General features: G+C 48.4%; 1 protein-coding gene across 1 annotated transcript in view; it reads left to right on the plus strand.

The window, feature by feature from the left end:
* The first annotated feature begins 2,228 nt into the window (after positions 1 to 2,228).
* The window catches only part of Dpp6 (dipeptidyl peptidase like 6), a 648,628-nt gene continuing 623,174 nt past the window's right edge, over positions 2,229 to 27,682 (plus strand). The window contains exon 1 of the mRNA XM_069997168.1: positions 2,229 to 2,298. Within this exon, the coding sequence (XP_069853269.1) occupies positions 2,239 to 2,298 (60 nt within the window). The 5' untranslated portion in view covers positions 2,229 to 2,238. The remainder of the gene's footprint in view (positions 2,299 to 27,682) is intronic.

Here is a 27,682-nt window from a genome sequence, read left to right on the forward strand (position 1 = left end):
GCATGAGCCAAGGTTCCCAGGGCCCATGAGCCTGAGCATATGAACACCTCCCATATGAACTCCAGCCCAACTCCCTCCTGCGCTTCAGACCCAATTACACTGGAAATCTGGGAGTGGGAACTAGAAGCTGCACCGTGTGCCTCGGTTTGTACCTAGAACACACACTCAGCAATCACTGCCTGAAAAAAAGATCTAAGACAGAATAGGACGGACTGTTCACCATTGCGGCTGTATCCTAGCCGCCCTGGGGTCCGCCCTGACCTGGGGTCCGCCCTGACCTGGGGTCCGCCCTGACCTGGGGTCGGCCCCTGACCTAGGGTCAGCCCCTGACCTGGGGTCCGCCCTGACCTGGGGTCCGCCCTGACCTGGGGTCGGCCCCTGACCTAGGGTCAGCCCCTGACCTGGGGTCTGCCCCTGACCTGGGGTCCGCCCCTGACCTAGGGTCAGCCCCTGACCTGGGGTCCGCCCTGACCTGGGGTCTGCCCCTGACCTGGGGTCAGCCCTTGACCTAGGGTCAGCCCCTGACCTGGGGTCCGCCCTGACCTGGGGTCCGCCCCTGACCTGGGGTCCGCCCCTGACCTGGGGTCCGCCCTGACCTGGGGTCTGCCCCTGACCTGGGGTCCGCCCTGACCTGGGGTCTGCCCCTGACCTGGGGTCCGCCCTGACCTGGGGTCTGCCCCTGACCTGGGGTCTGCCCCTGACCTGGGGTCCGCCCTGACCTGGGGTCTGCCCCTGACCTGGGGTCCGCCCTGACCTGGGGTCCGCCCTGACCTGGGGTCTGCCCCTGACCTGGGGTCAGCCCCTGACCTGGGGTCCGCCCTGACCTGGGGTCCGCCCTGACCTGGGGTCTGCCCCTGACCTGGGGTCAGCCCCTGACCTGGGGTCCGCCCTGACCTGGGGTCCGCCCTGACCTGGGGTCTGCCCCTGACCTGGGGTCAGCCCTTGACCTAGGGTCAGCCCCTGACCTGGGGTCCGCCCTGACCTGGGGTCCGCCCCTGACCTGGGGTCCGCCCCTGACCTGGGGTCCGCCCTGACCTGGGGTCTGCCCCTGACCTGGGGTCCGCCCTGACCTGGGGTCTGCCCCTGACCTGGGGTCCGCCCTGACCTGGGGTCTGCCCCTGACCTGGGGTCTGCCCCTGACCTGGGGTCCGCCCTGACCTGGGGTCTGCCCCTGACCTGGGGTCCGCCCTGACCTGGGGTCCGCCCTGACCTGGGGTCTGCCCCTGACCTGGGGTCAGCCCCTGACCTGGGGTCCGCCCTGACCTGGGGTCCGCCCTGACCTGGGGTCTGCCCCTGACCTGGGGTCAGCCCCTGACCTGGGGTCCGCCCTGACCTGGGGTCCGCCCTGACCTGGGGTCCGCCCTGACCTGGGGTCCGGGCAGCAGCGCCGCTCCCTTCACCAGTATTTCTTCCACCTGTGCAGCAGGGGCCCCTTAGGCCACGACTCACAGAGGCGCGCCCCGGGGCTGCGGACTCGCCCTGCAGAGCAGGGTGGACGCGCCCCCGCTTCCCTTCTCCCAGCGGGACCGGGCCCCTGGCGCCCGCGCCCGGCCCCGGGCTGGGTGCTCCTCGGGACTGAGCCCAGGGCGCCCGGTACCGCCCCGCCCCCGCCTGGCTTCGCCTCCGCCGCGGCTGCCGGCCGAGCCCCGCCCGCCCCCTCCCCGCGGCCGAGCCGGAGCCGCAGGCGTCCGCAGCGGGCTCCGCTTCCCGGAGTTGCTTCTTAATTAGCCCGGGCCGGGCGGGGCGGGGCGGGGCGGGGCGGGGGCGCGGGAGCCGCGCGGACTGCGGCGCGGCTCGTGCGCCGGCGCCTCGGGTGCGGAGACCCGCGCGGGAGCGCAGAGCCAGCCCGCGCCGCTCCGGAGCCGCGCCGCCCGCGAGCCGGGGTGGGCGCGTGCGCCCCGCGACCGCCGGCCCCGCCGCCCGCGCAGCGCCCCGCCGCGCTCCTCCGCCCCCCGCGCCTCCCCGCCGCTCCCCGCGCCTCCCCGCCGCTCCCCGCCGCTCGCCTCCAGACAGCCCTGGACGGCTCCCCGGGAAGGCAGCACCGCGAGCCCCCGGCGCCGGCCCGCGCTCGCTCGGGCTCCGGGGACGGACGCTGGGCTGCGGGTCTGACCGATCCCCGCCGGGGAATCCGCGGCGCCGGGACGCCCCCCGCGCCCGAGCCGGGGCGCCGCCGCCTCCCTCCGCGCGCCCAGCAAGTTTGGAAGGCGGAGAACCGCGAGCCCCCAACTTCCTCTGGACATGAATCAAACGGCCGGAGCCTCCAACCACGTCCGGTGTCCCCCCGGGAAAGGCCACAAGGTAAGGCGCCCGCGGCCGCGCGGGGGCTGCGCTCCCGCTGCGGGGCGTCCGCAGCCTGTGGGCTCGGAGCTGCGGCCTGTCCGTCCGTCCGTCCGTCCATCCATCCGTCCGCCCTGGCCGCCTTCAGCACGCAGGGTTCACGGAAGGAAGGTGTGAGTGAGTGTGTGTGTTTAAGGCACTCCAAGGCGCCCTGCCGGCGCCCCTGCCCGAGCCCGGCCCAGCAGGTGGAGGGGGCGTCCCGGCCGCGCGCGTGGACCGGAGTGCGTGGAGATTCCCGGAGACGCGTGAGGCCAGGTGGGGCCGAGCCTCTCCCCAGCCGGGCGGGCGCGCGGGCCGTGCCCCGCACACAGCGCACGCACACCTGGCTCTGGGTGGGCGCACGCGCGCGTGCTGGTCCCGCACCACCGTCCCCCGGGGTGCGCGCGCACCTGTCTGCTTGGTGGTGGTTGGCTGTGAGGGCATTCTTGATCCCAGGGTTGCCCAGGAGAGCGGCAGCCGTGCCTCGTGCGCTCTGAAAGTTCTTAGGGTGCTTTCCTGACTCGTTTTTGATTCTCCATCTGGAAGCGGCTGCCTTCTTTGGAGCAGGGCATTTGAGAGGCGTTGGGCATCTAAGCGCCGTTCTTTCATCTCGCCTTTGCTACGCCTCGGTCTCTCTATTCCGTGTGCGTGTGTGTGCGCGCTCGCAGGCACTAGCACCGTCGAAGACCACTCCTGGGAACCGCCTGGCCGGCGGGGACACGGGCCTGTGTGGAGTTGTTTGTGATGGGATGCGTTGGATGGGTGAGACACCATGGTCTCTTAAGAGTTACGTAAGAGGAAGACTTTTATTTCAACGGAATGATGCCCAGAACTCACTGCTCGGATGAGACCTGGATGGAAGATCAGATTCGGGAAGGCGCACCTGGGAGCTGGTCTCCTTCCCTGGGATTTGACTAGTTGCATGTGTCACATGGACTTCATTTTATATCTGTGGGAGATGCCTTTTTTTTAAACATGAAGTGCTTGATGTTATAAGATTTTAAATGAAGAATAATACAGTTTCACACAGCAGTGATTACATGGGGGAGGCCCCTGGGGCTCAGGAGATCATTCAGTAATTCCTTTTAAAAATGCCATTGGCTCTGGTGTTAAAGTGACTTCTTGGCAGAACTTGACTGCAGGATATTGAGACCGATAAAACTTTCTGGAAAGGGTTGGAAGGCACACCAACAGGATAGAAAGTGCTAGAGAGCCAACAAATCGGTGAACACCTGTGAGTGCCTACCCACTACAGGGCTAATTGAATCATGTTGATTCAATAAACAGCCCCCATCAATTATCCATTAACTAATGTGACCTTTATCAGGTTCCAAGGACCCAACCAAGAATTGAGCACTGCCCGCTTTCTAACATGCAGCTGTGGCCTTATCAGTCTACCTCTCGTGATTTAAAATCTGCAGGGACTTTTGGGCAATCTGCCCAAAGTGAGAGTGTGGGTCTGGTGTTAGCTAAAGAAAAAAAAAAAAAGGCCGATTTCTTTTTGTTTATTTTCAGAGAAGAATCTGTGCAGGTTGGAGTTTGACACTGTTGGTGGTTTGCCTTGAGAGCGGCTGGGAGGAAGTAGCAATGTGGGGTTAAATGAGTGGGTAGGGAGTTGTGCAGGACTGAAGGACAGGTGGGCAGCAGAGGACGCCGTCTGTTTCCATGCTGAGCGGAATCTTGGGAGATTTCCTGGGAGGAAAAGCCCCCACCTCTCAGCTGAGTCCCCTGCTCAACTCACCTGGTCTGTGTCATGCATCCCTGGACTGCTGGGCAGTAGCTTAAGCTTGCCACGTTACTACAACTTGTTCTGTGCAGAGATTTCTGGACCCCTTTTTGCCTTTCTCTTTTTGGTGGCTACTCAGTGGTTAGGTTTAGCCAAGTGTACATGGGTTATTGACTGTGAGTCCCTTCTTAGATCTTGCACCCCTAGAACAGGGAAACCAGAGTTCCTTGCTCTGGACTTGGAAGCAATCAATGATCTGGTCAAGATCAGCAAGGATAATTGACCATAGCATTACTATGCCGCACACAGAAGCCACTGCTCTGAAGAAGAGACGTTCAGTGGTCCTGGACCCCTGTGGGGTTAGGCGGTCACACCAAGTCAGGCTGATTTGGTCTTGGGTACAGTGGCTGGTGCCCATGGAGGACCAGCCAGTGATAATGCCCCTCCAGAAATAGTTGTGGCTGCCTTGTCAACAGGACCATGTCCAAAGTCAGCTCCCGTGGCAGTGTTCCCTACATTGTAACTGGGTCTCAGAAACTTGAAAGTGCACGCAGCCTTGACCAGAGGAGACACATGTTGGTTCTGTAGGAAATGCAGAGAACTAATGTGGTTGTACTGGAGGACCATACTCAACCAGAGCAGAAAGCAAAGAATGACAGCTGAAGGTAGCTCCCGTCAAAGGGGTCCCTTCCGTTAGCTCCTCCTTCAGCTTCAGCTTTGGAGAGACAGCAGAGGTTGGGGTGTGATGCTGACAGCTATCTTGAAGAGTAATTTCACGTGGCCACTTGTTGGTCTGGGTTACTTCAGGCATCACTTCAAGGATGATGGCTTCTCTGTTTCTAGAAGCAGTCGAGGCAGCTCTCTGAAGTGTGCACTTTGAAACCCAACTGAGCCAGTAGCCTCAGGATGGATTATTCAACTGTAGTGCCCAGCTTTGTGGACTCTTCATGGTAAGAGTCTTGTAAGGGTCTAGTGATGTTTGGGTCTAATAGCACCAGGCCCTCTCCACTAATGGAGAAGTACTGCTTCACCCCAAGCCTCCAGAATCGGGGAGAACAGGACAACTTCATCTCACCCTGGCAGAAGGAAGACGTTTTGCATAGCATCTATTTCTCGATGATCCCTCCTGGGGCAGGCAGGTCTGATGAGCATGGTGCACCCGGAACCCCGAACGTGGGCTTTGCAGCGCACTAGGCATAGGCCTGGATGCCAGAAAGCACACCATATATTTACATTAAGAATGGGTATAGCCTGGCACTGCTGGCACATGCCTGTACTCCTAGCTACTCAGGAGGCTGAGAGCTGAGGATCACGGTTCAAAGCCAGACCAGACAGGAAACTCCATGAGACTCCTATCTCCAATAAACTACTAGAAAGCTGGAAGTGGTGCTGTGGCTCAAGCGGTAGAGCATTCACCTTGAGCTGAAGAGTGCAGGGAGAGTGCCCAGGCCCAGAGTTCAAGCCCCATGACTGAAAAAAAAAGAATGTTTGTAAAACAAGTATGCACTTACAGCTTGAGGTATCTGAAGTCTTCACACTATCTGATATAATTGCTCACATGTTATGTCTGATTTCCCTTTTTCTGTCTGCTTTCGAGGTTGTTTCATTGTTTTTCATTTTCCATTCTTGATTAGTATCTGCCTGGCCACAGGTTTCATCTAATTTTTCTCTTTAAAATCTTCTCCATATTGGACAATTTGGCATCATTATTTCTTTATTCTGTCTCTTTCTCTCCTGCAACAATGACTGCACATATATTATATAATTTATATTGTTCGGATACTAGGCAGGGGTGAGGAATATTTGGTCCTCAGGCTAAATAAGGCTCTGCAAATAATTTGCTATACGCAGAAAGAGAAGCATGCTTCTCATTGGCAGTCTCTGGTTGTCTGCCTGCACTGATCATTTTGATCGGCCCACAAACAATGTTATAAATCTCCAACTGGCCCAGGGCAAGATAAAGGTTCTTTAATCCCTCGACCATTTGGCAGCCACGGTTAGCATAGCGGATCTGGGGAAAAATTTTTTTTTCTGGCTTGTGAGGTTGCCTCCTTTGTCTGCGGTAAGACTTCCCTGTCCGTGCATAAAGGCAGCTAGCTAGCAGGGCCCTCTGAACTCCCGGTGTTCTTAGGCCCCATTCTACCCTTCCATATCTTCATAGACAAGAAGGGCATCATATCTGTCAGGTGGAACTCAGCTGGTTCTTTTCACAGACCAGTTGACTCGAAACTTAGGCTGTGCAAGTCTCACTTTGGATCCATTCTGAGCTCCTCTCGTGCGTAAGATGATTAGCGATTATAACACCTCTGATGGCCCAGCAGGTGTTCGTTGTTCAGTATTTATCACCTGACACTGCAAGACAGAAGTCTGCACCATAGACAGAACATCCCTGCCCTGGTCTTCTGGTGAGGAAGGCATATTAAGCTCTTCTGTTTCAGAGCTGCTTGTGATGACATACCAAGGCATTTTCTGTAGTGCCAGGCTCCCAGTCCAGAGCACCCTGCCAACTCTAGTATTATATCTTCCAAAACTTAGTGACATTTTCTTTCTAGTGCTAGTGCTTATTTCATCACCGAGACATAGGTAGGAAACGCTTGAGTGTAACAAAAGAAATGCTGCGCCAGCTATGGTCATGCACACCTGTAATTCCCACTACTCAAGAAGTGAAGTGAGTCTGAGGACTGCCTGGGCAAAGCAGGTGCAGGTGGCTTACATCTGTAATCCTAGTTACTAAAGAGGCTGAGATAAGAGAATTGAGGTTCAAAGCCAGCCTGGGCAGGATAGTTGGTGAAGCTCTTATCTTCGATTAAGCACCAAAAAAAGAGAGAGAAAGAGAAAAGTTGCAAGTGGTGCTGTGGCTCAAGTGGTAGAACACTCGCCTTGAACAAAAATAACTGAGGACAGCACCCTGGCCCTGAGTTCAAGTCCCAGGACCAGCACATGCGCGCGTGTGCGCGTGCGCGTGCGCGTGCGCGCGCGCACGAACACACACACACACACACACACACACACACACACACACACACACACACACACACACACACACACACACACACACACACACACACACACACACACACACACACACACACACACACACACACACACACACACACACACACACACACACACACACACACACACACACACACACACACACACCCTCTTCAGTGTCCTCTCCTGATGGAGAATTTCTGCTACTTCTTTCATGGCTTTCCTTTTGCTTTCAAATAAACTTTGTTTACCTAAAAAATAAAAAAGATAAAAACAAAAGAGCTCTAGGTGTGGCTGGAGCAAGTGGAAGTGTGCGCCATTTAACCCTCTCATACTGCAGAAAGAAAAACTAAAGGAAGAGAAGCTGTGTTACCGGATTCCCTTTTGGCTCGGTAATCTATTTGGTGGATGGAAGCAAGCGCAGTCCACCTGCATGCATTTGCACTGTGCTTTCATCCTCACGGTGTATTTCTTTCCGGATCTAGAATTTTGCATCCAACAGGACTGGAGACTTCTCTCTACAATTCTGGCCTCAGATTCCCGTGAGATGTGAAGCCATTTTATCCATTCTTGTCCCAGATGTAGCGTGTCGATTCTTTTTTCTGCTTTCATAGTTCTTTTCTTCCTCTTTAGAAGTTTTTTCCATATTCATCCTCCGAAGCATGCCAAACATCGCCTTGGATCTGTAAATGCAGCACATCTGGGGGTTCTTCAGATACTGTTCCTTCAAATAGTTGAGGAAAGACTGAGCTGTGGATTGTGGGAGACTGTCCCGCGAGGGACTAAACAGGCCTCTAACTCCTAAGCTGCCACGGGCTGAGGCAAGTTTCCACGAGGCCCTGGACTCCTTGCTGCCCCTGCCATGATGCAGAGTGGTTCTTTCCATCCCCCTGACAAGACTGGTTCAGAGCCATCACCAGGCAGGCATCCAGCGTAGTGCAGAATCCCAGCCCCCGGGAAGAACGCCGGCTCGGCTGACCCAGCTTGGGTGCTGGGATTTAATTTCAGACCCTCCCACCAACACAGAGCCCTGTTCCCACCTGTTTCTGAGCCTGTGGTCCTTTCTGCACTCCCACCTCCAGTTCTTGGCTCATTCTACCACACCAGGCTATATGTCATTTCTTTTCACCACTGATCACAAAGTCAAGGGGCCAATCAGCTTGAAGCTTGCTTGTTAGGGGGACTTAGTGTTGGCAGGGAGCTGTGTAGTTCATGGTGTGTCTCCACCATGTTAGGTCATTCTGAACAGGAAGACCACTTATTTGCTTGATAACTCATGAGAGAAGCAGGAAAGGGCACCCAGATAAATAAGCCATGTGAATTCTTTTTAGTACCCAGAACTGAAGAATTTTAGAAAAGTTTAATACATAAAACATAAATTGCTTTAATGACTTCCAGGATATTAGTTTAAAAAACTGTTATTTTGGTTTTACATTTTATTGATCTTCAAAATTTTAATTGTCCTTCTTTTCTGAGTAAAATACATCAATGAATATAAGACCAAGAGTAAGCTAAATTTCCAAGAATAGAAAGCAGTAAATGAGTAATAATTGCCTTTCCATTTCACTTGCTCATTTATTGTTTTGAGTCAAACACAGTGTAGCTGCTCTTCCCTGTCTGTGAGTTCTGTGCTGCTAGATTCAACCAGTCATGCATTCAAAATATTTGGGGGGGGAATTGTACCTGTATTGAACATGTGCAGACATTTCCTTGTCATTACTTAACACATGATAACCACTGTTTATATATTTACACTGTATTGTTGAAAGTGTGTGTGTTACATACAAATGACAGCATCTTTGGTTTGTGCTTAATAGGGACTTGAACATATGAAGAATATGCAGAGATCTGGGAATAAATGCTTTGCCTCCATTCATACCTCATGAAGGAAATAGATTGATTAGACATTTACATAGCCTTCAAATCTGATGTTATGTTTGAGGGTGGGCTTGGAAATATGACTGTAGTCCACTGAGGTAGAGGAACTTACATAACTCTTTGTTCATCCTCATCCCCCACTTCTCGGGCTTTTGGAAGTTCATAGTAATTTCTTAGCACCCAGCTAGAAGGAGTGGGGTTTTTCCGTAGTCTCTCTTCCCCCTATGGACATTTCACATTCAGTATTAAGAAGCCGTAGCATAAATATTTCTCGGTAACTTAAAATTACGTCTGGCAAAATGTGCCTGTGGTGGGAAGTGTTCGTATTTTTGTCTTATTTATCATAAAAAAAATATATATATATATAAAGCTGGTGTGCTTCACCCTTGTAAGAGACTATAACTGTGACAAACATCACCTGGGAGAGAGAGCCAAGGCGGGGACGTGAGCGGGGGGTGGGGGGGGGTGGGGGGAGGGGGGACGTCACAGTTAGCCGTGCCTGGCCCCCTGACTGGTGCAGGTCGAGTCTCAGGGCTTCCTCACTCCAAGAGATGTGGGTTCCAGCCAGGCTGCAACCCTGCTCAGCTCCGGAACACACAGTAGCAACCTGGTGGTCCTCATCCAGGCACCAGACTCACAGATGTCCAAGGCCAGGCCATCGTGTGTGGGCTCAGCGGCCTTTTACAGACACTTAGGGAGCGTACGTACCTAGGAGTGTTTTTGCTGGATCACGTGTGTAACATTCTAAAGATTAAACTACCGGACTATTTCCCAGTGGTTTTAGAAGTTGACATTTGCCCACAAGGGAGGAGGCTCTTTGATCTCCAAACCTTGCCAGTCCCCCACTGCTTTTGTCATTTCCGTGTTTCGTGGTACCTCGTGGTTGAGTTTTGTGCTGAGCGCCCATGATTACTTGCACCAGCTCTGCTGACGTGTCCAAACAAATCTCTGACACCTTCCTTGTTGGGTTGCTTGATTTCTCCTGAGTTATAGTTCTTCTTTGTTTGTCATATATATGACTTACAGAAGGGCTCTCCTAGTCTGTGACTTCATGTTTGAATTGTCCTCAGAGCTGCATTTTTTTGAAACATGTTTGCAAGATGGATATTTACGTGTGTGTTGGGGGGGACTAATGCTTGATTCAGACCTACTACCATATGAAAATATTTTCTCAAAACCCATAAGTATAAATACAAGTATCAAACCTAAAGCTACATGAATTCTAGAAGGAAACATTGAATGCCAGTCTGGCTAGATTGATCAACTTCATGGAACTCAAAGAATTATGATTTTATTGCTCTTCATATTATTTTTTCTTCTTAACACATACATACATAATTACAATATATATTAAGATTCTGTGCTCTGATTTTAATATTCTATTGCTTTCTTTGAATCGGTATTCTTTCTTATACCCTTAAATGCACATGGAAGTCTTGTATTTAGGCCTTTCTTCATTTTCTTTGTAGGTAGTGTTACAAATTCCCCACTAGGTATTGCATTACTGGCACTTTTTATTTTTATGACAGTTTTGTATGCTGTGCTTTTACCTGAATTCAAGCCAAAGTAATTTCTAATTTGGCTTTGTTTTTCTCCTTTCCCAAAGAAATGTTTATTAGTACCCAAATCATTGAAAGATTCCAGAGATCTTATTGCTTTTTACTTTTTTTCTTGTGAACAGAGAGCAAACTTTGAATGACTTGCATATTTCATGGTTTAATAAGGCTTATTTTATCACTCAGAACAGTCTATGTTGGTCAGCATTCCATGTGCACTGGGAAACCAAGTATTCCCCTAGTTTTACTCGAGTGCCTAAAATGTAAATCATGTCGATGGTGGTTTCAGTCTTCAATAAATTATCTTACACTTATTCTATCAGTTGAGCAAAGGATATTATGCCTCCCATTACAGTTATAGATTTGTGCATTTCTCCTCTTTATACTTCAAGTGATTTTATCTGGTTTAGATTTTAAGGAGATCACATCATTTTTTGTGTAAATGATTAGGGTTTTCATGCATATTGTCAAATCAATCATTTTTGTCATGAAACAACTTGATTGCTAATATTCTTCACACTGAAATCAAACTTACCTCATACTAATTTACTCACTTAACTATTATTAATGGTAGCACACTATATATCTCCTGTCCTTTTACTTTTGACCTGTTTGTGTAATTAAAAGGAATTTCTTTCTTCCTTTCTTCTTTCTGACAGTCTAGAAGCTTGAACTCAGGGCCTGGGCATTGTCCCTCAGCTTTTTTGCTCAAGGCTAATGTCCTGTCACTTAAATCATTACTTCATGTCTGGCCTTTTGGTGGTTAATTGGAGATAAGAGACTCATGGACTTTCCAGGCCTGGCTGTCTTTACACTGTGATCCTCAAATCTCAGCCACCTGAGTAGCTAGGATTATAGGCATGAGCCACCAGTGCCCAGCTCTTAAAAGGCATTTCTTATAGCCAGCATGAAAATTTTAATCCAACATATCATCTCTGCTTTTTTGGGGGGGGGGTTTAGGCCATTTATGTTTAAAGCAATTATTGATATGGTTCTGTTTATATCATGTTGCTATTTGTTTCCTATTAATATCATCTTAACTTATTCCTCATTACTTATCTGTCTGCACCTAGACTATGATCCATATGATTTCCTTTAGCTCCACTGCTGGCTTACAAACTCTACCCCATGTTCTCTAGTGTAGTGGTCATTCAGAGCTCATACTGTACTGCTTTAGGTTTTAGTTAGCACAGTGTACCTTCCAGTAATATTATAGAACTATACTCCAGTATAGGAACTGACAACACTATAATTCCTTTTATTCTCCTTCCCACACCCCAAACTGGGGCTTGAATTCAGGTCTTTGTACTCTTTTCTCATGGCTTGGCTTATACTCTGCCACTTGAGTTATGCTTCTAGACTGGCTTTTTCACTGCCCAAGTGGAGATAAGAGTCTCGTGGATTTTTCTGCCCAGACTGACTTTGAACCTTGATCTTCAGATGTAGCCCCCTGAGTAGCTAGAACTGCAGACATGAGCCAGTACTACCTGAATTATTCTCTCTAATCTCATATTACTGCCATTATGCATTTTGTTTATTACCTGTTAGAAAAACGACACTGCCTTGTGGATGGATAGCTAGACTATTATTTAAACAGCCAATTGTCTCTCAAAGAGATCAACAACCTCTTATTTACACACTGCTTCCCAAATTGTATTTAATATTTAATCCATATAATCTTGAAATTTATTGAACATTTTAAGAGGGTTTACAGCATTGGATACTTGTAAGCTTCCTTTGAATGACCCAAGACGTTGTGGGTCTGCAGTGGTGTCTGTACCTTGGTGGGCATGGTTACTTTTTGGCCATTTGCAGGTGCTCTGTTAGCAGGACAGCCATTCCCTACTCAGCCTGCAAGCTGGTCCTGGCTGGGTCCCTGGTGATGATGACTCTGGACAGACACAGGCAGCTTTCAGGCTCTTTGGATGGCTGATGTTCTGATGTCAGATGGGGTGGCTGGCCAGCTCTGCACAGACAGGTGCTGAAACAAGGCTGCATTCTGGGATGGACGATGCCCTTACTCTCATCCAGCTGGACCACAGGGTGGAGTGACCTGCCAGAAAGGACCAATGTAGGTCCAGCAGTTGAACAGGGTGACCAGGAGGGTTGGTGAACCAACTGCTCTTCAGTAGCAGTGCATGTGTGCTGTTTCTCTTCTCTGTGGATGGTGTCTGGGGTTGGCTCCGGGGCCTCAGGGAGCGGCAGGCAGCTGAACCTCCAGGTGCAGCACAGCCACTGCTTGATTTTTGTCCAAAAAGAAAAAAAAAGGTCACTGGATTCTGAATTGCCTTCTAAGCAATTCAGTGGTGGCCCCTTTCCAGATTAGCATTGAGTAGAGCTTGCCAGGTCTGAATTTGTCAGACAAATAGAGGCGCCTGGGAGGCTTTGTGACCAGAGATGAAAGGAAACCGGGAGGAACGTCTCTGGCATCCCCAAGAGGCACTTCAGGAGTCGGATAAAGATGTTTGTTTCTTGTTTCTGGTTTTTCAGAGAAGTGTCAGTAGAAATCTGGGTTGCCTAATGTGTTTTTCGTCTGGACCTGAGTTTTGTGGTAAAGAAATGGGGCTGTTTGATGTAACACTAAGTAGAGGTTCGAGGTGGGATGGGGGAGGGGCTGGGCTGCGGAGGGGTGCCAGAAAATCTAGGTTACATCCATAATGCATCTGTCTGTCTTTGTTGTTGTTGTTTTCTGAGCTACTTTGTATGAGTATCGATTTTCTTCTTCTGCAATCAAAGGAGCTCTATCAAAAATGATGTATCACGTGAAAAACACCTTGAAGGCTTCAACAAGCATCCAATATGACCTCAGCGTCCTCCTGACTCAGGAGGCAGTCACAGAGTGACTGGCTTTTTCTCCAGGTAGCCCTTCAAGGTAGCTACGAGGCTGGTTTTAAACAGAGGCACCTGACTAGTGGAGATCGTAGGCCCTTTTCTGGTTTGTTTGTCTTACACACATGGAGCGTAGGAAGTTTCTGTCCAATCCAGATGCAGGGACTGTGGTGGCTTCAATGTCACAGAAAAGAGCCTGACTTCCCTCCCACTGTGAGGCTGCCCTGGGTCTAACAGCCTGAACTGCAGGCCAGAGGCCTCTCCCGGTCTCTTTCCTAGTACACTCCATCCTCTACCTCAGAGTACGCTAGTACACTCCATCCCTGCCTTCAACGTGCTCACCAATCTCAGTTTCTCCCCCGAGTTTGGGGCCGGTGGGAGGAATCTTGGAAGGGGCACCAGGTCCGATGTCAGATGGTGACTCTGGTGTCCACCTGGTGGCAGGTCTGTCTGCTGGAGGCAGAGCACGGAAGAATGCCTCTCTCCAGGTGGTCTGTGACCCCTCTCGTGTGACTGGGCTGAGGAGGAGGCTGCCCCTGCGTCATCCTCCCTACCGGAAGGTCACGGAGGCCAGCGAGACCCAGCCCTGTGCGGGGAGCATCCTCGCAGGCGGGCCTTGGTAGGTGTGTGCACGTGAGCTTCTCACCCTTGTGCTGGTCTTCTCTAGTGTCCCACACTCCGCCTGCAGAGACCCCCGGTGACCCCTTCTTCGGTTCTGAACTGTAGGGTCCTGGGAGAGGGCAATTTTTGCTCATGTGATGAGAAAAGGATTCATGGCAAGGTTGTGGCTCTGGTCTTGGGGCATAGCCCTAAGTGTAGTCTTTTACCTAGAGCAGACACAGAACCCTTCCCCGGTGAGGAGTTTCCTTTTTCTGTGTGTATGAAGCACACAAGTCCATTCTGAGCTGAGCTGTCACTTCCCTCAGTTTAGTTGCGGTCAACCATGATCCAGGAATGTGATATGGAAACCACAGAAATCAATGCCCCATGAATTTTCGGCCACATGACGTTCTGAGTAGTGTGATGGCCTCTGCTGCCAGCCCCTTCATCCCTCCGGGACCTTCCGTGGTCCGTCAGCGCTCTGTACCCACCCGCTAGCAGTGTCGGACCCTCTCGCCTCTCAGCTTGACTATCAGGGAAGCGCAGTTTCTGTGTTTAAGTAACCCTGACTTTTCTTAATAATGGTCCCACAGTACAAGAAGAGAGACGCTGGCCGTTCAGACATACTGGAGAGATGCTGGAGAGTGCTTTCCTCACGTGAAAAGGTGAAAGTCAAAGAAAGTATTTGTGCACAAAGAAGAAACCATATAGTCCTGTCACTTTTATTACTCCAGTCTCTTGTTCCAGTTGCTTTGTTTTATTCCCAGTTGTTGCTGATCTCAGCCTCTCACATATAAACACAACTTTATGGGAAAAGGTTTAATGTAGATGGAGGTGCGTGCTAGCCATCGACTCGGGCATCCACCGGGGACTGACCACGCTGCCACTCGGCCCTGTGCCCTTGCGTCAGAAGTGAGGGGCTTCGGGCTGACTCAGTTCCCCTCCACTCTGACTTCACATCATGCTGCGCTGGACTCTCCTCCCTCACGCTTCCCTGACACTGGTGTTCGCGCAAGTCACCTGGTTTTTCTTGCTAAAATGCAAAGGAATAGGTGGAGCCAAAGGCCCTGCACTTGTGAAGAAGCCCTGCTGCTGCTCCTCATAACACCCTGGAGGAGGCTTGCCGCATGAGGTCCGTATAGAGTTCCTCCTGCAAAGGACCAGAGGTAGAAGTTCTCGTTTTTTGAAGTAGTCTTACTGATAGTGTGAACATACTGTTGTCTCTCAGCACCGTAACTAGAAACGTGGGTTCCATTTACTTGGAAGGAAAGCAAAAATGAGGAGGACTGTGGGTTTTCTAGAGTCAGCCATGCTGTCAGTGGGCTCTTTGATTTGCCCGTTATATGAGGGGTTTGGGTGGTCTTTAGGATCTAGCTAATACTATGTTCTGTTTCTAAGTAGGTCTTATGCTTTTCTATACAGCTGTATTAACAGCAAGTTTTTAAAGGTAATTCTGCATTTTCACACATATTTCTCTTCTTGGAACAAAATAATCTTGCCCTTAGAAGATATTTTTAACTATTAGTTAGTGGCAAGATGGAGAAGGGTTTTGACATGTGGATCAGCATAGTGAGAAACCCATAAACTTACACACACACACACAACACAAAATACACATGCATACATATACACCACACCATACACATACACACACACCACATACATATATACACACATACACACCACACATATACACACATGACACAAAATACACATACACACATATACACCACACCATACACATACACACACATACCACATACATATATACACACATGACACAAAATACACATACACACATATACACCACACCACACACATACCACATACATATATACACACATACACACTACACACATATACACACATGACACAAAATAGACATACACACATATACACCATACCATACACATGCACATATACATGCATACCACACACATATATACACACATACCACACACATATATACACACATACCACTTACATATATACACACATACCACACATATATACACACATACCACTTACATATATACACACATACCACACATATATACACACATACCACACACATATACACACATACACACATGATACAAAATACACATACACACATATACATCACACCATACACATACACATATACACACACACACATACACACACACACACACCTTCCTTACCTCCTCAGCAATCTTTCTGCTTTAAGATATTAACTTACTATTAAGACAAAAACAAGTTCCAGAACACTCATGCTGCTTCTCATTTATGAGTCTTGGCCTAATATAGGCAATGGTTTCTTTCAGGAGGGTAAAAATGCTGAAAGTTTATCATTATAAAAATAACAACTTTTGAAGAAAAAAAACCTATCACTTGTTTCACACATTTTAGGGATTCAACATCAATGAAACAAGTTAACATTTTCAAATTGTTTCTATAGGTTAACTTTTTATACATCTGTTCTGATTGCAACTGTATTGGAATCTATGAAATAGTTTGAAAAATCAGAAACTGACCTATGCACTCTCACTGTATATAGTCAATTGGATTGTGACTAAAGATTGAGGATATCAAGAAAAAAATGAATGAACAAAGCAAAATGACCAAGTCAGGACTTGACTTGCATAAAGTGTGATTACAAACAAGAAATGCCACGGTATCATTTCCTGTTAGAAAAGAAGAAGGGGTGAGGAGAGTCCAGGGGGAAGAGCTCATGGCTTAAGCTCAGAAATGCTTTCTTGTTACATCCTAGCAATGCCCCAGGCATCTCTGGAAATGAGAGAGAAAGAAATGAGAAAGACTCATTTTACTCCTACCTACTAAAGCATGGCTCATATTTTAAAGAATGTATTTTGTAATTTTCTCTACTTAATGCAGCTTTGAAGATAATGAGAGAATACCTGCAAGTGTCAGCCATGTCTTACCCAGCTTTCGAAAAGTAGAATGGGGTTCATGTATTTATATTCACACACTTAGGCAGAAAACTTGGAAGTCACGCTCTGGACAAATGTATTCGATGCCAATTCCTTTTGGTTTACTCTTTTTAAATTTTTTATTATTGGCTTACATCACTTAGGCGGTGGGAGGATTTGTTGTTACATTTCCACATATGTCTACGCTGTGTTCAATTTCACACCTCCCATCACTCCCTGAACTCCTCTCTCTAAGAAATGAAGCTTCCAATACAGATTTTCTATCAGAAAGACTGAATAACTCCAAGGGACAACCAGGTAAAATTGCCAAAACAAAGGATGTGCAGGGATTTGGGATTTTATATTTAATTGATGATGGAGATGAAATGCTTTATTTCCTGTAGGAAACTAAACATGCTAAACATGTAACACCACTGTGGTCCAGGCATAATGACACACACACACACACACACACACACACACACACACACACACACACACACACACACACACACACACACACACACACACACACACACACACACACACACACACACACACACACACACACACACACACACACACACACACACCACACATTCTAGAGAATTCAAAAAGGTATGAGATATGCTCACATGAAAGCCTTAGTAGGAGCAAACAAGTGTGGCACATGCCCATGCAACTGAGTGCTACTCCATGAAAGAAAGTGCTGGAAGGCAGACCTGGGACCTCACAACTGACTGGCAAACATTCTACCAGTGCGCCACACAGGGAGGACTGGTTTATTCACTAATCTGAAAGAAAGTAGAATGCAAGTGTTCATTTCACATGCTACCACTTACAAGACTGTCTGTGAAGGCACAGCTGCAGCGATGGAGATCGATCAGGAGGGCTGATGGGAGGGGTTGAACACAAAGATCAGTGTGGCAAATTTCTACGAAGTGAACCACGCTTTAGTACAGTCTTAGTGGAGGATGCATGACTATGCTCAGTTGTCAAACCATACAAAATTACCCAAGACAAGAGAGTTCTAATTTATGTAAATATAAAGAAGTGCACACATAAGGTATTTGGGGAACCCAAATAGAATACAAATGGCAGCAAATGAACTTGACAACATTATGAATGAATAATGAAAAAACACTACATATGTGGAGTGGAATAGAACTAATTAGTCTAGAACACTGCTTTGGGTTGATACTGTGTGGTTAGAGGCCAACAGCACGACACAAAATACTGCACTCAGGTAATTCTCTTTCTTACCATGTGTCAGCAATTCTGAAGCTACTGAATATGCTTGTGTTTAGGGTTGAGTCAATTAGTAGATGCATTGTGGATAATGAGCACTGTGTTGCTCCTCATCAGTGAAAGAAATTGCCTGTAAAGACAGAAGACTAGCGCAAATTCTCTGATATTAGGTTGGATTTAGTAGCATTGGTATAAACTAATTTTTAAAGTATATATGTATTACAAATATATATATAGGGGTTACATAAATAAACCTAACTATAGGTATATGTGTGTGTGCAAAGAGGTATGTGCAGAAATAAATATGAACACATATGTGCATGGAGAGGTGTGCACACATGTTCATGGAGAGGAAACAGTGGCATCCCACAGGAGTGACAGTACATATTTCTCAGGAATTGTATGTTATGTCTGTGGGGAGGAGCTTAGACACACTGAAATTCAATCTTTTATAGGTGTATAGCTGTAGGAAATTTTGACTGTGTGTAAAATTCTGTAAGTTTCGCCATAATCAAGGTAAACTGTTTTCTTCACTGCGGACGCCTTTTTGTAATCTGTCCTTTCCTTTTACTCTCAAAACCAGCTAAGGTCCAGGCCAGGGAGCCCTTGTCATGCTGGCGCGCTGCTGTTAGAATGCCACATGGCGCACCTGCTTTCAACAGCAGTGAGGCGGCTCCCGTAGGCCCCCATACAGGTGCACCTCCCTCACGGTGGAATCCGGCTGTCCCATTTATAGACCCCGCCAAGACCTGTGTGCGGTTCTTTACCAAGGCTTCTTCCCTCATCGTTCAAGGTGGAAACACCGAGGTGCCCGTGTGCGGGTGGAGGGGTGAACGCAGCTGCTGCAGCACCTCTCAGCCCTGAGAGAGTCTCTGAGTCCCACAGCCACCTGGGTAGATCCCCAAACCACTATGCTGAGTGAAAGAAGCCAGAACCAGACGGCTGCCACACGCAGTGCTTCACTTCCACAAGCTTCTGCAAGAGACAAAGCCCAGATTTGCTATTTTCCTTATGATTTTCCAGAGAAAGGAACCAGGGCCCTTCAGGAAAGTGGTTGAGGCCAGGTCTGGGGCTGGGATGGGAGCAATGTGCAGTCACGGATGAAGAAGAACACAGATGAGGATTTGTGGGAGGAGCACTGAGTACTCCAAGTGCCATTTACAAGCAAGGGCCTGCATTGGATGCTAAGGTAACTGATGATGAGAAACAAAAGATGTGTGCACGCTGAGTATCTCCCTGCAGATGCTGATTGACTGTGCAGGGAGAGTCGTAAGTTTTCAGTGGATGAAGGTAGCAGGTGCCAGCCTGACTCCGCTGCATAGCAAGGGAGATGTCATCCACAGAGAGACATGTGCAGACATGTGTATGGCCCTAAGAAAGGCACCTCACGTCTGTGTCAGGCCAGAAGTGCATAATCCTGTCCACAGGGGCAAAGGCTCAGCAGCTGGGAGTTCGGGGATGCTCTCAGGGTCGATGAGCAGGGCTCTTCAGAACTGTTTGGATCCATTGTGGGAGACCAGTGGGCCAATCAGATCACCAAGGCAAGCGGGGATGCCATGAATGCAACGCGGGGCTCGGAACTGGGGCTGGACCCACAGAAGGTCAGAGGTAGAAAGACAGGTCATCCAAACAAATTCTCCAGTTAGATGTTGCAGCGGCACTGATTTCTTGGATAATTATCGTATGGTTTTGTGTGTGCCCAATTTAGACAGGACACCTGAGGATAGAAAGAAATTCTTTCTCTGTATCACCCCGTCTCAGAAAATGGCTTTGACGTTAAAACAGACGCATAGTCCAGCGGCACAGAACAGACTCTAGAAATAAGCTCATATATGCACAATCAATTGTTTTTTACAGTGATGTCAAGAACACACTGTAGTGAAAGTCTCCTCAATAAATGGTCTTGGGAAAAACAAGATATCTATACACAGAAGGTTAAAGCTAGATTCTTGTTCTTCATCAGTTATAAAAGCCAACTCAAGATGGACCTAAGACTGAAATATGAAGCCACCGGAAGGAAATGTGGGAGAAATGTAGGTGGACTGGTCTGGGAAAGGGTGTTTTAGAAAGTATCCCAAAGCACAGAGAACAAGGCACAAATAGACAAACAGGACAACGTCAAGCTAAAACCTTCTGCAAGGCCAGGAAAGCATGTGAAGAGACAGCCTTTACAATGAGGGACGAGAGTTGACGGGAGATATAAGAACTCAAGAACACAACAAAATCCCAAATAATTTAGATACAGGCCGAGGACCCAAGCAGACATTTCCCAAAAGCAGACATAGAAATGGCCAATGAATACAGATACATGACCCAAGTACCATTTCAGCCCCGAATGGACCCGTGTGGACAGCAGCCCTAGCATGTTACCACACAGCTGTGTGTGCGGGATTCTGCTGTCTGCTTCTGCTTCTTGCAAAGTGGAAATGCACCCAGCCCTGTCCATTGTCCATGTGGTGAAGCAGTACATAATTACATATGAAAATATGCCACACTCCATCAGCTACCAGGGAAATGAAGATCAAACCCACAATGAGATTGCTAGTTGGAGTGGCTCTTATCAAACGTAAAAATTAAATGCTGGGGAGGATGTGGAGAAAGGGGAACTCCTCCGTGCTCTTGGTGGACTCTGAGTTGATAAATTATTTATGGAGTTTTCTCAGAAAGCAAAAGCACTCACAGCATCTGATATGTCTACAATTATTTCAAAATTAAAAAAAAACACTAAAAGCAGTAACAACTTCAGGGCTTATGGAGGCTATAGGGAGAAAAGCATGGAATTCGTTGTCACTGGAAAAGGGGTGCAGGATGAACACCCAGGGTTGCGGGGGAGCATCGAGAATGGACGATGCTTTGTGCACTGAGACAGCGTGGCTCAAAACGCATTCCGGCAGAGCCTTCCCACGACACGGAGAAATAACCCCTGAACAGAGTCCTGGAGATCACTCAGTGTCCTGGAGATCAGCCATGCATCCTAGCATAATAACAAGTCTGAAGAGGATCTCGTTACCAACCCCCTTTTTTTTAATCCAGTGTTTCCCCATCTTCTTTAGCTCTAAGGATGTTTTCATGTTCAAGTGGCCTCTTGACATCAACTTCATGAAGCCAGGTCTGTGCTGAGCCAGGTATCTGCAGGCACGGTTCACAGTGCATCACTGACACGTGTTCAGTGAACAAATAGGTGTTTGTGATTCACACCTGACAACATCCTGAGGTTGAGGAACAGCCCTAGGGCTTTGGCCGTCACTGGCGTGGGGCTGGGGAGGAATCTGTGCCTGAGCGCTGACAGCATCTTGAGACCACGGAAATCGAGAAATAAGGAACCATTCTTTCCCTCAGCCCCAATAAGAAAAGTGAAGAGAGAAAGGCCAGATTGGGAGCTGTCCAGAGGGCAGGGCTTGGTCTTCTTCCGGTCCTGCAAGTTTCCATTTGGGTTAGGATGTCAAGGATATGGGCTTGTAACCAAGCCACCTCCCCCAGGGCTCACCTGCCATGTCCCCTCGTCATTTTATAGTTGGACAGCAGCAACTGAGGAAGGAAGGAAACAGAGAATAAAATGATTGTCCTGATCATGTTCCCTGACATACTTATTACAGTTCTTTCTTTCTGGAAACATTTGTCTGGGGGACGTGACGAGCACTGGGCCATCTCGTTCACGTGGCTGTGCTCTCTGAGTTGTTTGAGGAGGGGAGCGCCCGCCGCTGATCAGCAACTGTTCTCCGCAAGTCGGGCCAGTGGGGCCTTCATTCCCCATCTCTCTTGCCAGTGTGGACGGTGACCCTCGCTACTGTGGCTCCGATTCAGTTCTCCTCTCGCCCGTGCAGACCCAAGTCTCTCACTCTGGATTACTTCAATCCTTCGTGAATCCTGGATCGACATTCCCAAGGGCTGCGTGGGAAGCTGGAGTCAGCCGTGATGATAACTATTACTGGGAACCATGAGCACTCTGTGGATTGGCTTAGTATCTGGCCGCCAGGGCCGAGGGATGACCTGCCACGACTTGCCCCATGACTGGAGAGATGTGTTGTGCACCCTGTTCACCAGGCCTGTTCTTCCTGCACATCAATCCACTCACAGCAAGTTGGGTACAGGGGCTCCTCTCCCCTTACAGTCTCTGTGGGAGAGGGAATGGTGGGCAGGTCCCTCATCCTGCAAACCTTCCCCAGGAGACCCCCTTCTACCACCGAGAAGCATGGAGATGCAAATTAATTTGAGGGCGCCTTAGAAGAATCTCAGCAGGTGGAAGTGGCGCTGTGGCTCAAGTGGTAGAGTGCTAAAGAGCTGAGGGACAGTGCGCAGGACTGACAAAAACAAAAAAGAATTTCAGCAGGTCTAGGTCACTTTCTTCTATACCTGTCCAGAAACACACATTCCTTCACATAGAAATAGGTGACAAGAAGTAGATAAAATTATTCAATCCTTGTCAGGATATTTTAACCTAATTTCAGAGATGTTATGAGTGTTTGTCAGATACCAAGACTCAAGGCAGTAATTAACACTATTTTAAAGTGACAGACAGACTGCCATAATGAACTGGAGAAAGCTGTACCCTCTCCCCCAGAGAATGCACACACACTTTACAATTTTGTGTTCACTGTCCAGGCAAGAAGGAACTGTGGGGGTCCTTGTGCCGGCCACCAAGGGCTCACCCCATCACCCATGAACCCTAGGTTATGTGCGATACCCTGCTCTTGAGGGGGTCTGACCCACCCTGTTTTGGATTTTTCCACAATAAGAACACATTTCTTGAAGTGGGTTCCAGGAGTCGGGGCCATGCCAGTGCGTCCCGTGCAGCTCCAGCCTCTAGCTGTCAAAGCCACAGAGTGTCACTGGTGAGGACCCAGGAGGGTGCGGTGACTGTCTCCTGTACACGGAGGCAGGCAGGGGGAGGCCAAGGATGACCGGGCATGTTATTACCACGGAGGAGGCTAGCTCCACACAGCCAAGTCACCGGCCAGAGGTGGGCAGAACCCTGTGGAGAAATTCACTGGTAGGTGGAGTTGAAGCCGTTAGCGTTATGAGCTCACACCCTTTTAGCATGGAGGCCCTTTCGGGCTGTGTTTCTATTATTTGCGACAGAATGAGTTCTGAAGGACAGTTACCCAGCACTGTGCTTTCAGTGCAGGAAGGCTGGAGGATGGAAGGACTGGGTGGGGAGGGAGGGGGAAGGGGGGAGGAAGGAGAGGGCCGCACTGTGGCTCTGTGGCATCCAGTTCTCTGTAAAGATGGGGCTGGTTCACCACACCCTTGGTTGAGTTTTCAGGATTAGAGACAGAGGGAAGCTTTGTCCACCCAGTGTTGTGGTCACTGCGGGTCAGGTCAGTCTACAGACGTGCAGAGAGGAAAACAACTGGATGAGAAGCCCGATGGCGGCGCCGCGTGGCCTGTCCAGCAGCTGGTGTAGCGCCCTGGCGGGCCTCTCCTCAGCCTGGCTCCCTGTGCTCGCTCGCGAGGGGGGGGGGGCGGCCGTGGGCCACGCGGCAGCCACCCTCTCTGCAGGACACGGAACCTCCCTCACGGGGCTGCGGGAAAACCAGCTGACCTTCAGGTAAGAGGCCCAAGGAGAATGGTGTAAGGTGGATCAGAATTCTATTCATCCTGACTGGATTTGAGTAGAACGAAACTACCTCAATTCATCCGTATTCCATAAATCCACAGAATCAAGGGTAGAACTGTAGGCTTTTCTTTTTAGCACTGTTGTTTTTATTCTCATTTCTCCCTTATCTCTCAATCTGTGAATAATGCCTAGCTGAGAATTGCAATGATTTTCTTTTTTTAAATATTATTTTACTGTAAAGTTGCTGTACAGAGGGTTACAGTTACCTGAGTAAGGTGGTGAGTACATTTCTTGTGAAGCTTTGTTCTCCCACCATCCCTTTCCTCCCCTACTCCTCCCCCTCCCCTGAAATTGTAAAGTGCATTTCCAATATACTGTCTTGCGGGTATCATGGTTGCAACGGGTCATCCTGTGTCCTTGTTTCAGCTTTTTGTTATGCCCCTTTCCCTCCCCAAATTAGACAAATGTATATGCAAGATGCAGGATACCAAAATCAAGCATGGTGACAACAGGGGATATACCATAGGGGGAAGAACATACAAAGGAAACAAAAAAAACACATAGTACAGTAAACACAACAAAGAAAGGCCTCTTGAGCTTGAGGTTCATTTCGCTTAACATCATCTTATATGGTCATATGTACATAGCTTTTGAGTTTTTCTGCTCATCTGATAAAGTCCTAGACATATACTAATTACTGCAAATGATGGAAGCCATGGGACCTATATTTCTTTGGGCCTGGCTTACTTTACTTAATATGATTTTTTTCCAAGTCTTTCCTAACAAATAGGATGGTGCCATTCTTTCTGATGGAAGCATAGAATTCCATTACACTCTCTCTCTCTCTCTCTCTCTCTCTCTCTCTCTCTCTCTCTCTCTCTCTCTCTCTCTCTCTCTCTCTCTCTCTCTCTCTCTCTCTCTCTCTTGATGCATTCATCTACTGAGGGGCATCCGGGTTGGTTCCATATCTTAGCTGTGGTGAACAAGGCTGCGATAAACATAGTTGTGCTGGTAGCTTTGGATGCCAAGGAGAGGCCTGGACAAGTGAAGACAAGAGAAACTTTGTCGATAGAAAGGTGCCCCTGCTTATGATTCATGGTTGGCCCTAAGCTCTCTCTACATTGTGTTCTGATCTTGATTTGTCCGCTCTAACATACATTAGGTTTGTGTATGGACTGAGTGGTGAACTCCATCTGGGCTGAGATCTCGTTCTTGAAAAACTTAGCATTCACTTTATTTCTCTAAATCCCTAATCTTTCTGTGCCTTGGCTTTGGGGTGGAAACCGGTCAGTTCCTTGTGACCAAGAATCCACAGGGAAGGAGGGCTGGGAATCAAAGAGACCCGAGCACAGAAGAAAATTCCTTTCCGGTTCCATCTAGCCATCTCTGTGATTGAAGTCCATACTCCAGACACCATGCTGGGAATTTTATATACCTTATCCCACAACAACCCGTTAGCCACCTTAGCTTTGGTGAGACTCACCTAACAGGTGGACCCATACATCATTCTACACGAGGGTCACAATTCAAGCTCAGACATATTGAACTGGAGAATTTATGGTATTTTCTCCACTTGAAGGACTTGAATTTTTGTACATTTGTACATCTCAACAGATCTAAACAAGTTCTGTTTGGAGGATGGAGTGCATATTAGTTGACTGAAATACTTCTGTACAACTTTAATATTTTGTAGTTTTCATCCCCCTTTCCTTGTATTAGGGTTTATTTTTTCTAAGCATTTATCAGAGTCTTTTCAACTTTTACTTTTTTTCAAATTTACTGCGCTACATGTTAAGGTTTGTTTTTTTTTTTTAAGCAAGGACTTATTTTAGTATAACAGAGTAAAAATAGGGAAAAACAGAGAAGAGAGAGAAAGATCTGCTGTGCACACAGGAAATCGGAGTTAAAGACTCTTCTACATTTAAAAAAGTTGTAGACATTTTTTGTGTTACGATGCTAGCACCTTGCAAATGGGTTCACAATTCTAAGCATCTCCAGTTTTGAGGTCTGGATGCCATGGCTCTCTGTTTCCAAAAGTTTTATTTAATTATCTGTCGTTGAACTTTGTTATTGTCTCTACATTGAGAGAAATTCAAGTGTTGGAATCTTGGTTGCCGTTCCCAATGCTTGTCTCCTGGAATTGCGTGCTGTAACAGCACCGAGTGCAGTGTGTTTTCCCGCTCCCCGGCTTTGTCCTGACTTGGACTGACTCGGAGTGAGAGGCTGCTCTCTCTAGAGTACTCTTGTTAAGCATTCACACCCACTTTGCTTCCCTTTTGCAATATTTATAATTCGGTTTTCTTTCGTTAACCCTTCCTTTAGTGTCATTAGTGATCTGTGATGGGAAATGCCAATTCGTTATTCATGAAAGCAAATAAGGATTTTATCAATACGAATATGATCATTCTAAAAATAATGATGTAAACAGATGCTAAATAACTCACCATATATTTTAATGAGAACACTAAAATGTTTATCTCTAAGTAGTCAAAAAGATCCAATTAATGTACATGAGAGCACTATTTAGGCCCATCAGTAGTGACTGGGGAAAAAACTGTGTGAGGGTCTGCGAGATTCTTGTCAGTGTGAGAAGCAAAGCCCCCCGCAGCTAGCAGGGCCATGTATGCACACTTGCATTCTGGAAGCAGATTGGGCCTTGTATGCGAAAACCCAAGGGAGAGGGAGTTTTCCTCCTTTAGGAATTGGGTCTTGAAAAAAAAATAAATGAAGAAATCTACAAAACTGTTTGCAAAGAATAGAAAACAGGAAGCAGTGCAGCACCCAAACTAAACAGCCATTCCGCAGCAGGGTTGTTCTTTGTGCATACATCACAGTGGAGAAATGTTTTTTATGTTGCGCACTAATAAGAAAATGAGTAAATATGCCATGTGGTTGCCTGTACTCTTTTTTTTTTGGTCGGTCGTGGGGCTTGAACTCTGGACCTGGGCGCTGTCCCTCAGCTCTTCAGCTCAAGGATAGTGCTCTACCACTTGAGCCACAACACCACTTCCGGCTTTTTCTGCTTATGTGGTGCTGAGGAATGGAACCCAGGGCTGCATGCATGCAAGGCAAGCGCTCTACCACGGAGCCACCCTCCCAACCCTGCCTGTACTTTTTGTAAGGGTGATTTGCACTTCCTGTCATCCCTCGAGCTCATGTGTTTTTTTCTGTAGTCTGTGATGAGCCATGAGTCAGAAAGACATCTCTCTCTGTGGGAACACCTGCCAGGATTCGAAGCAGGAATGAAGGAAGTCAGAGGTCAAACATCAGGAGCGCTGGGCCTGCCCGCCACAGGCTGGCTAGACTCAAGCAATTACCTCTACCTTCACCAGATTATCTTTTATGACAAGAAAAGTTCTTGCAGACTTGGAGAAACATTTCCTATCCTCTAAATCATTTTGTGGGCAGGATGTCTGAGACATGTAAAGCTATTGAAGCTTGGGGTTCTGGCTTGAGAAAGCTTCCTTACACTTGAGGGTTTACCCAGGAACTTTCCAGAGGGGCTCTTGGGGGTTTTCTCGCAATGTGAAGCACACCGCTTCTTGCCATTCTGTGGCATTTTGTGGATGGTCATCTGTTCCACCCGCTAAATGGCCATTCAAAATCAGATGCGTTGCAGACTCAGTGAATAAAATTGCTGGGAGGTGCAAGATCTTCCCTGGCTGGGAGTGCCCTGTGCTTTGGACCCCGCGTTGCTGGGCTCCCTGTCGGTAAGGCCGTAGTCCTGCTTGTACACTTTCCCTTGGCGTACCCACGTGCGCCCGGCCTTGGGAGGAAGGCAGCTCACAGCCATCCCGCCAGCAGGGCACAGCTGGGTTTGCCTGCACCACCTGACCAGCTGCCCTGATGTTGAGCACCATTCCTGTCACTGCTGTGTGGACTCAGGTGACACCAAGCCACTTAACAGCCTCCTCCCCCTTCCTCTCCCCACATACCGCAGGGAAGACCGCGGATCTGCCACCATCTTGGAGAGGTTCCGGCGTCCAGGGCAAAGCTGTCTGCAGGAATATTCTTGATGGCTCAGAAGATGACATTGCCTCACAAATTGGAGGCCTTGGGACACAGC

The sequence above is a fragment of the Dipodomys merriami genome, unplaced genomic scaffold (assembly GCF_024711535.1).
Source record: "Dipodomys merriami isolate MVZ:Mamm:240054 unplaced genomic scaffold, mDipMer1.0.p SCAF_5, whole genome shotgun sequence".
Classification (NCBI taxonomy): Eukaryota; Metazoa; Chordata; class Mammalia; order Rodentia; family Heteromyidae; genus Dipodomys; species Dipodomys merriami.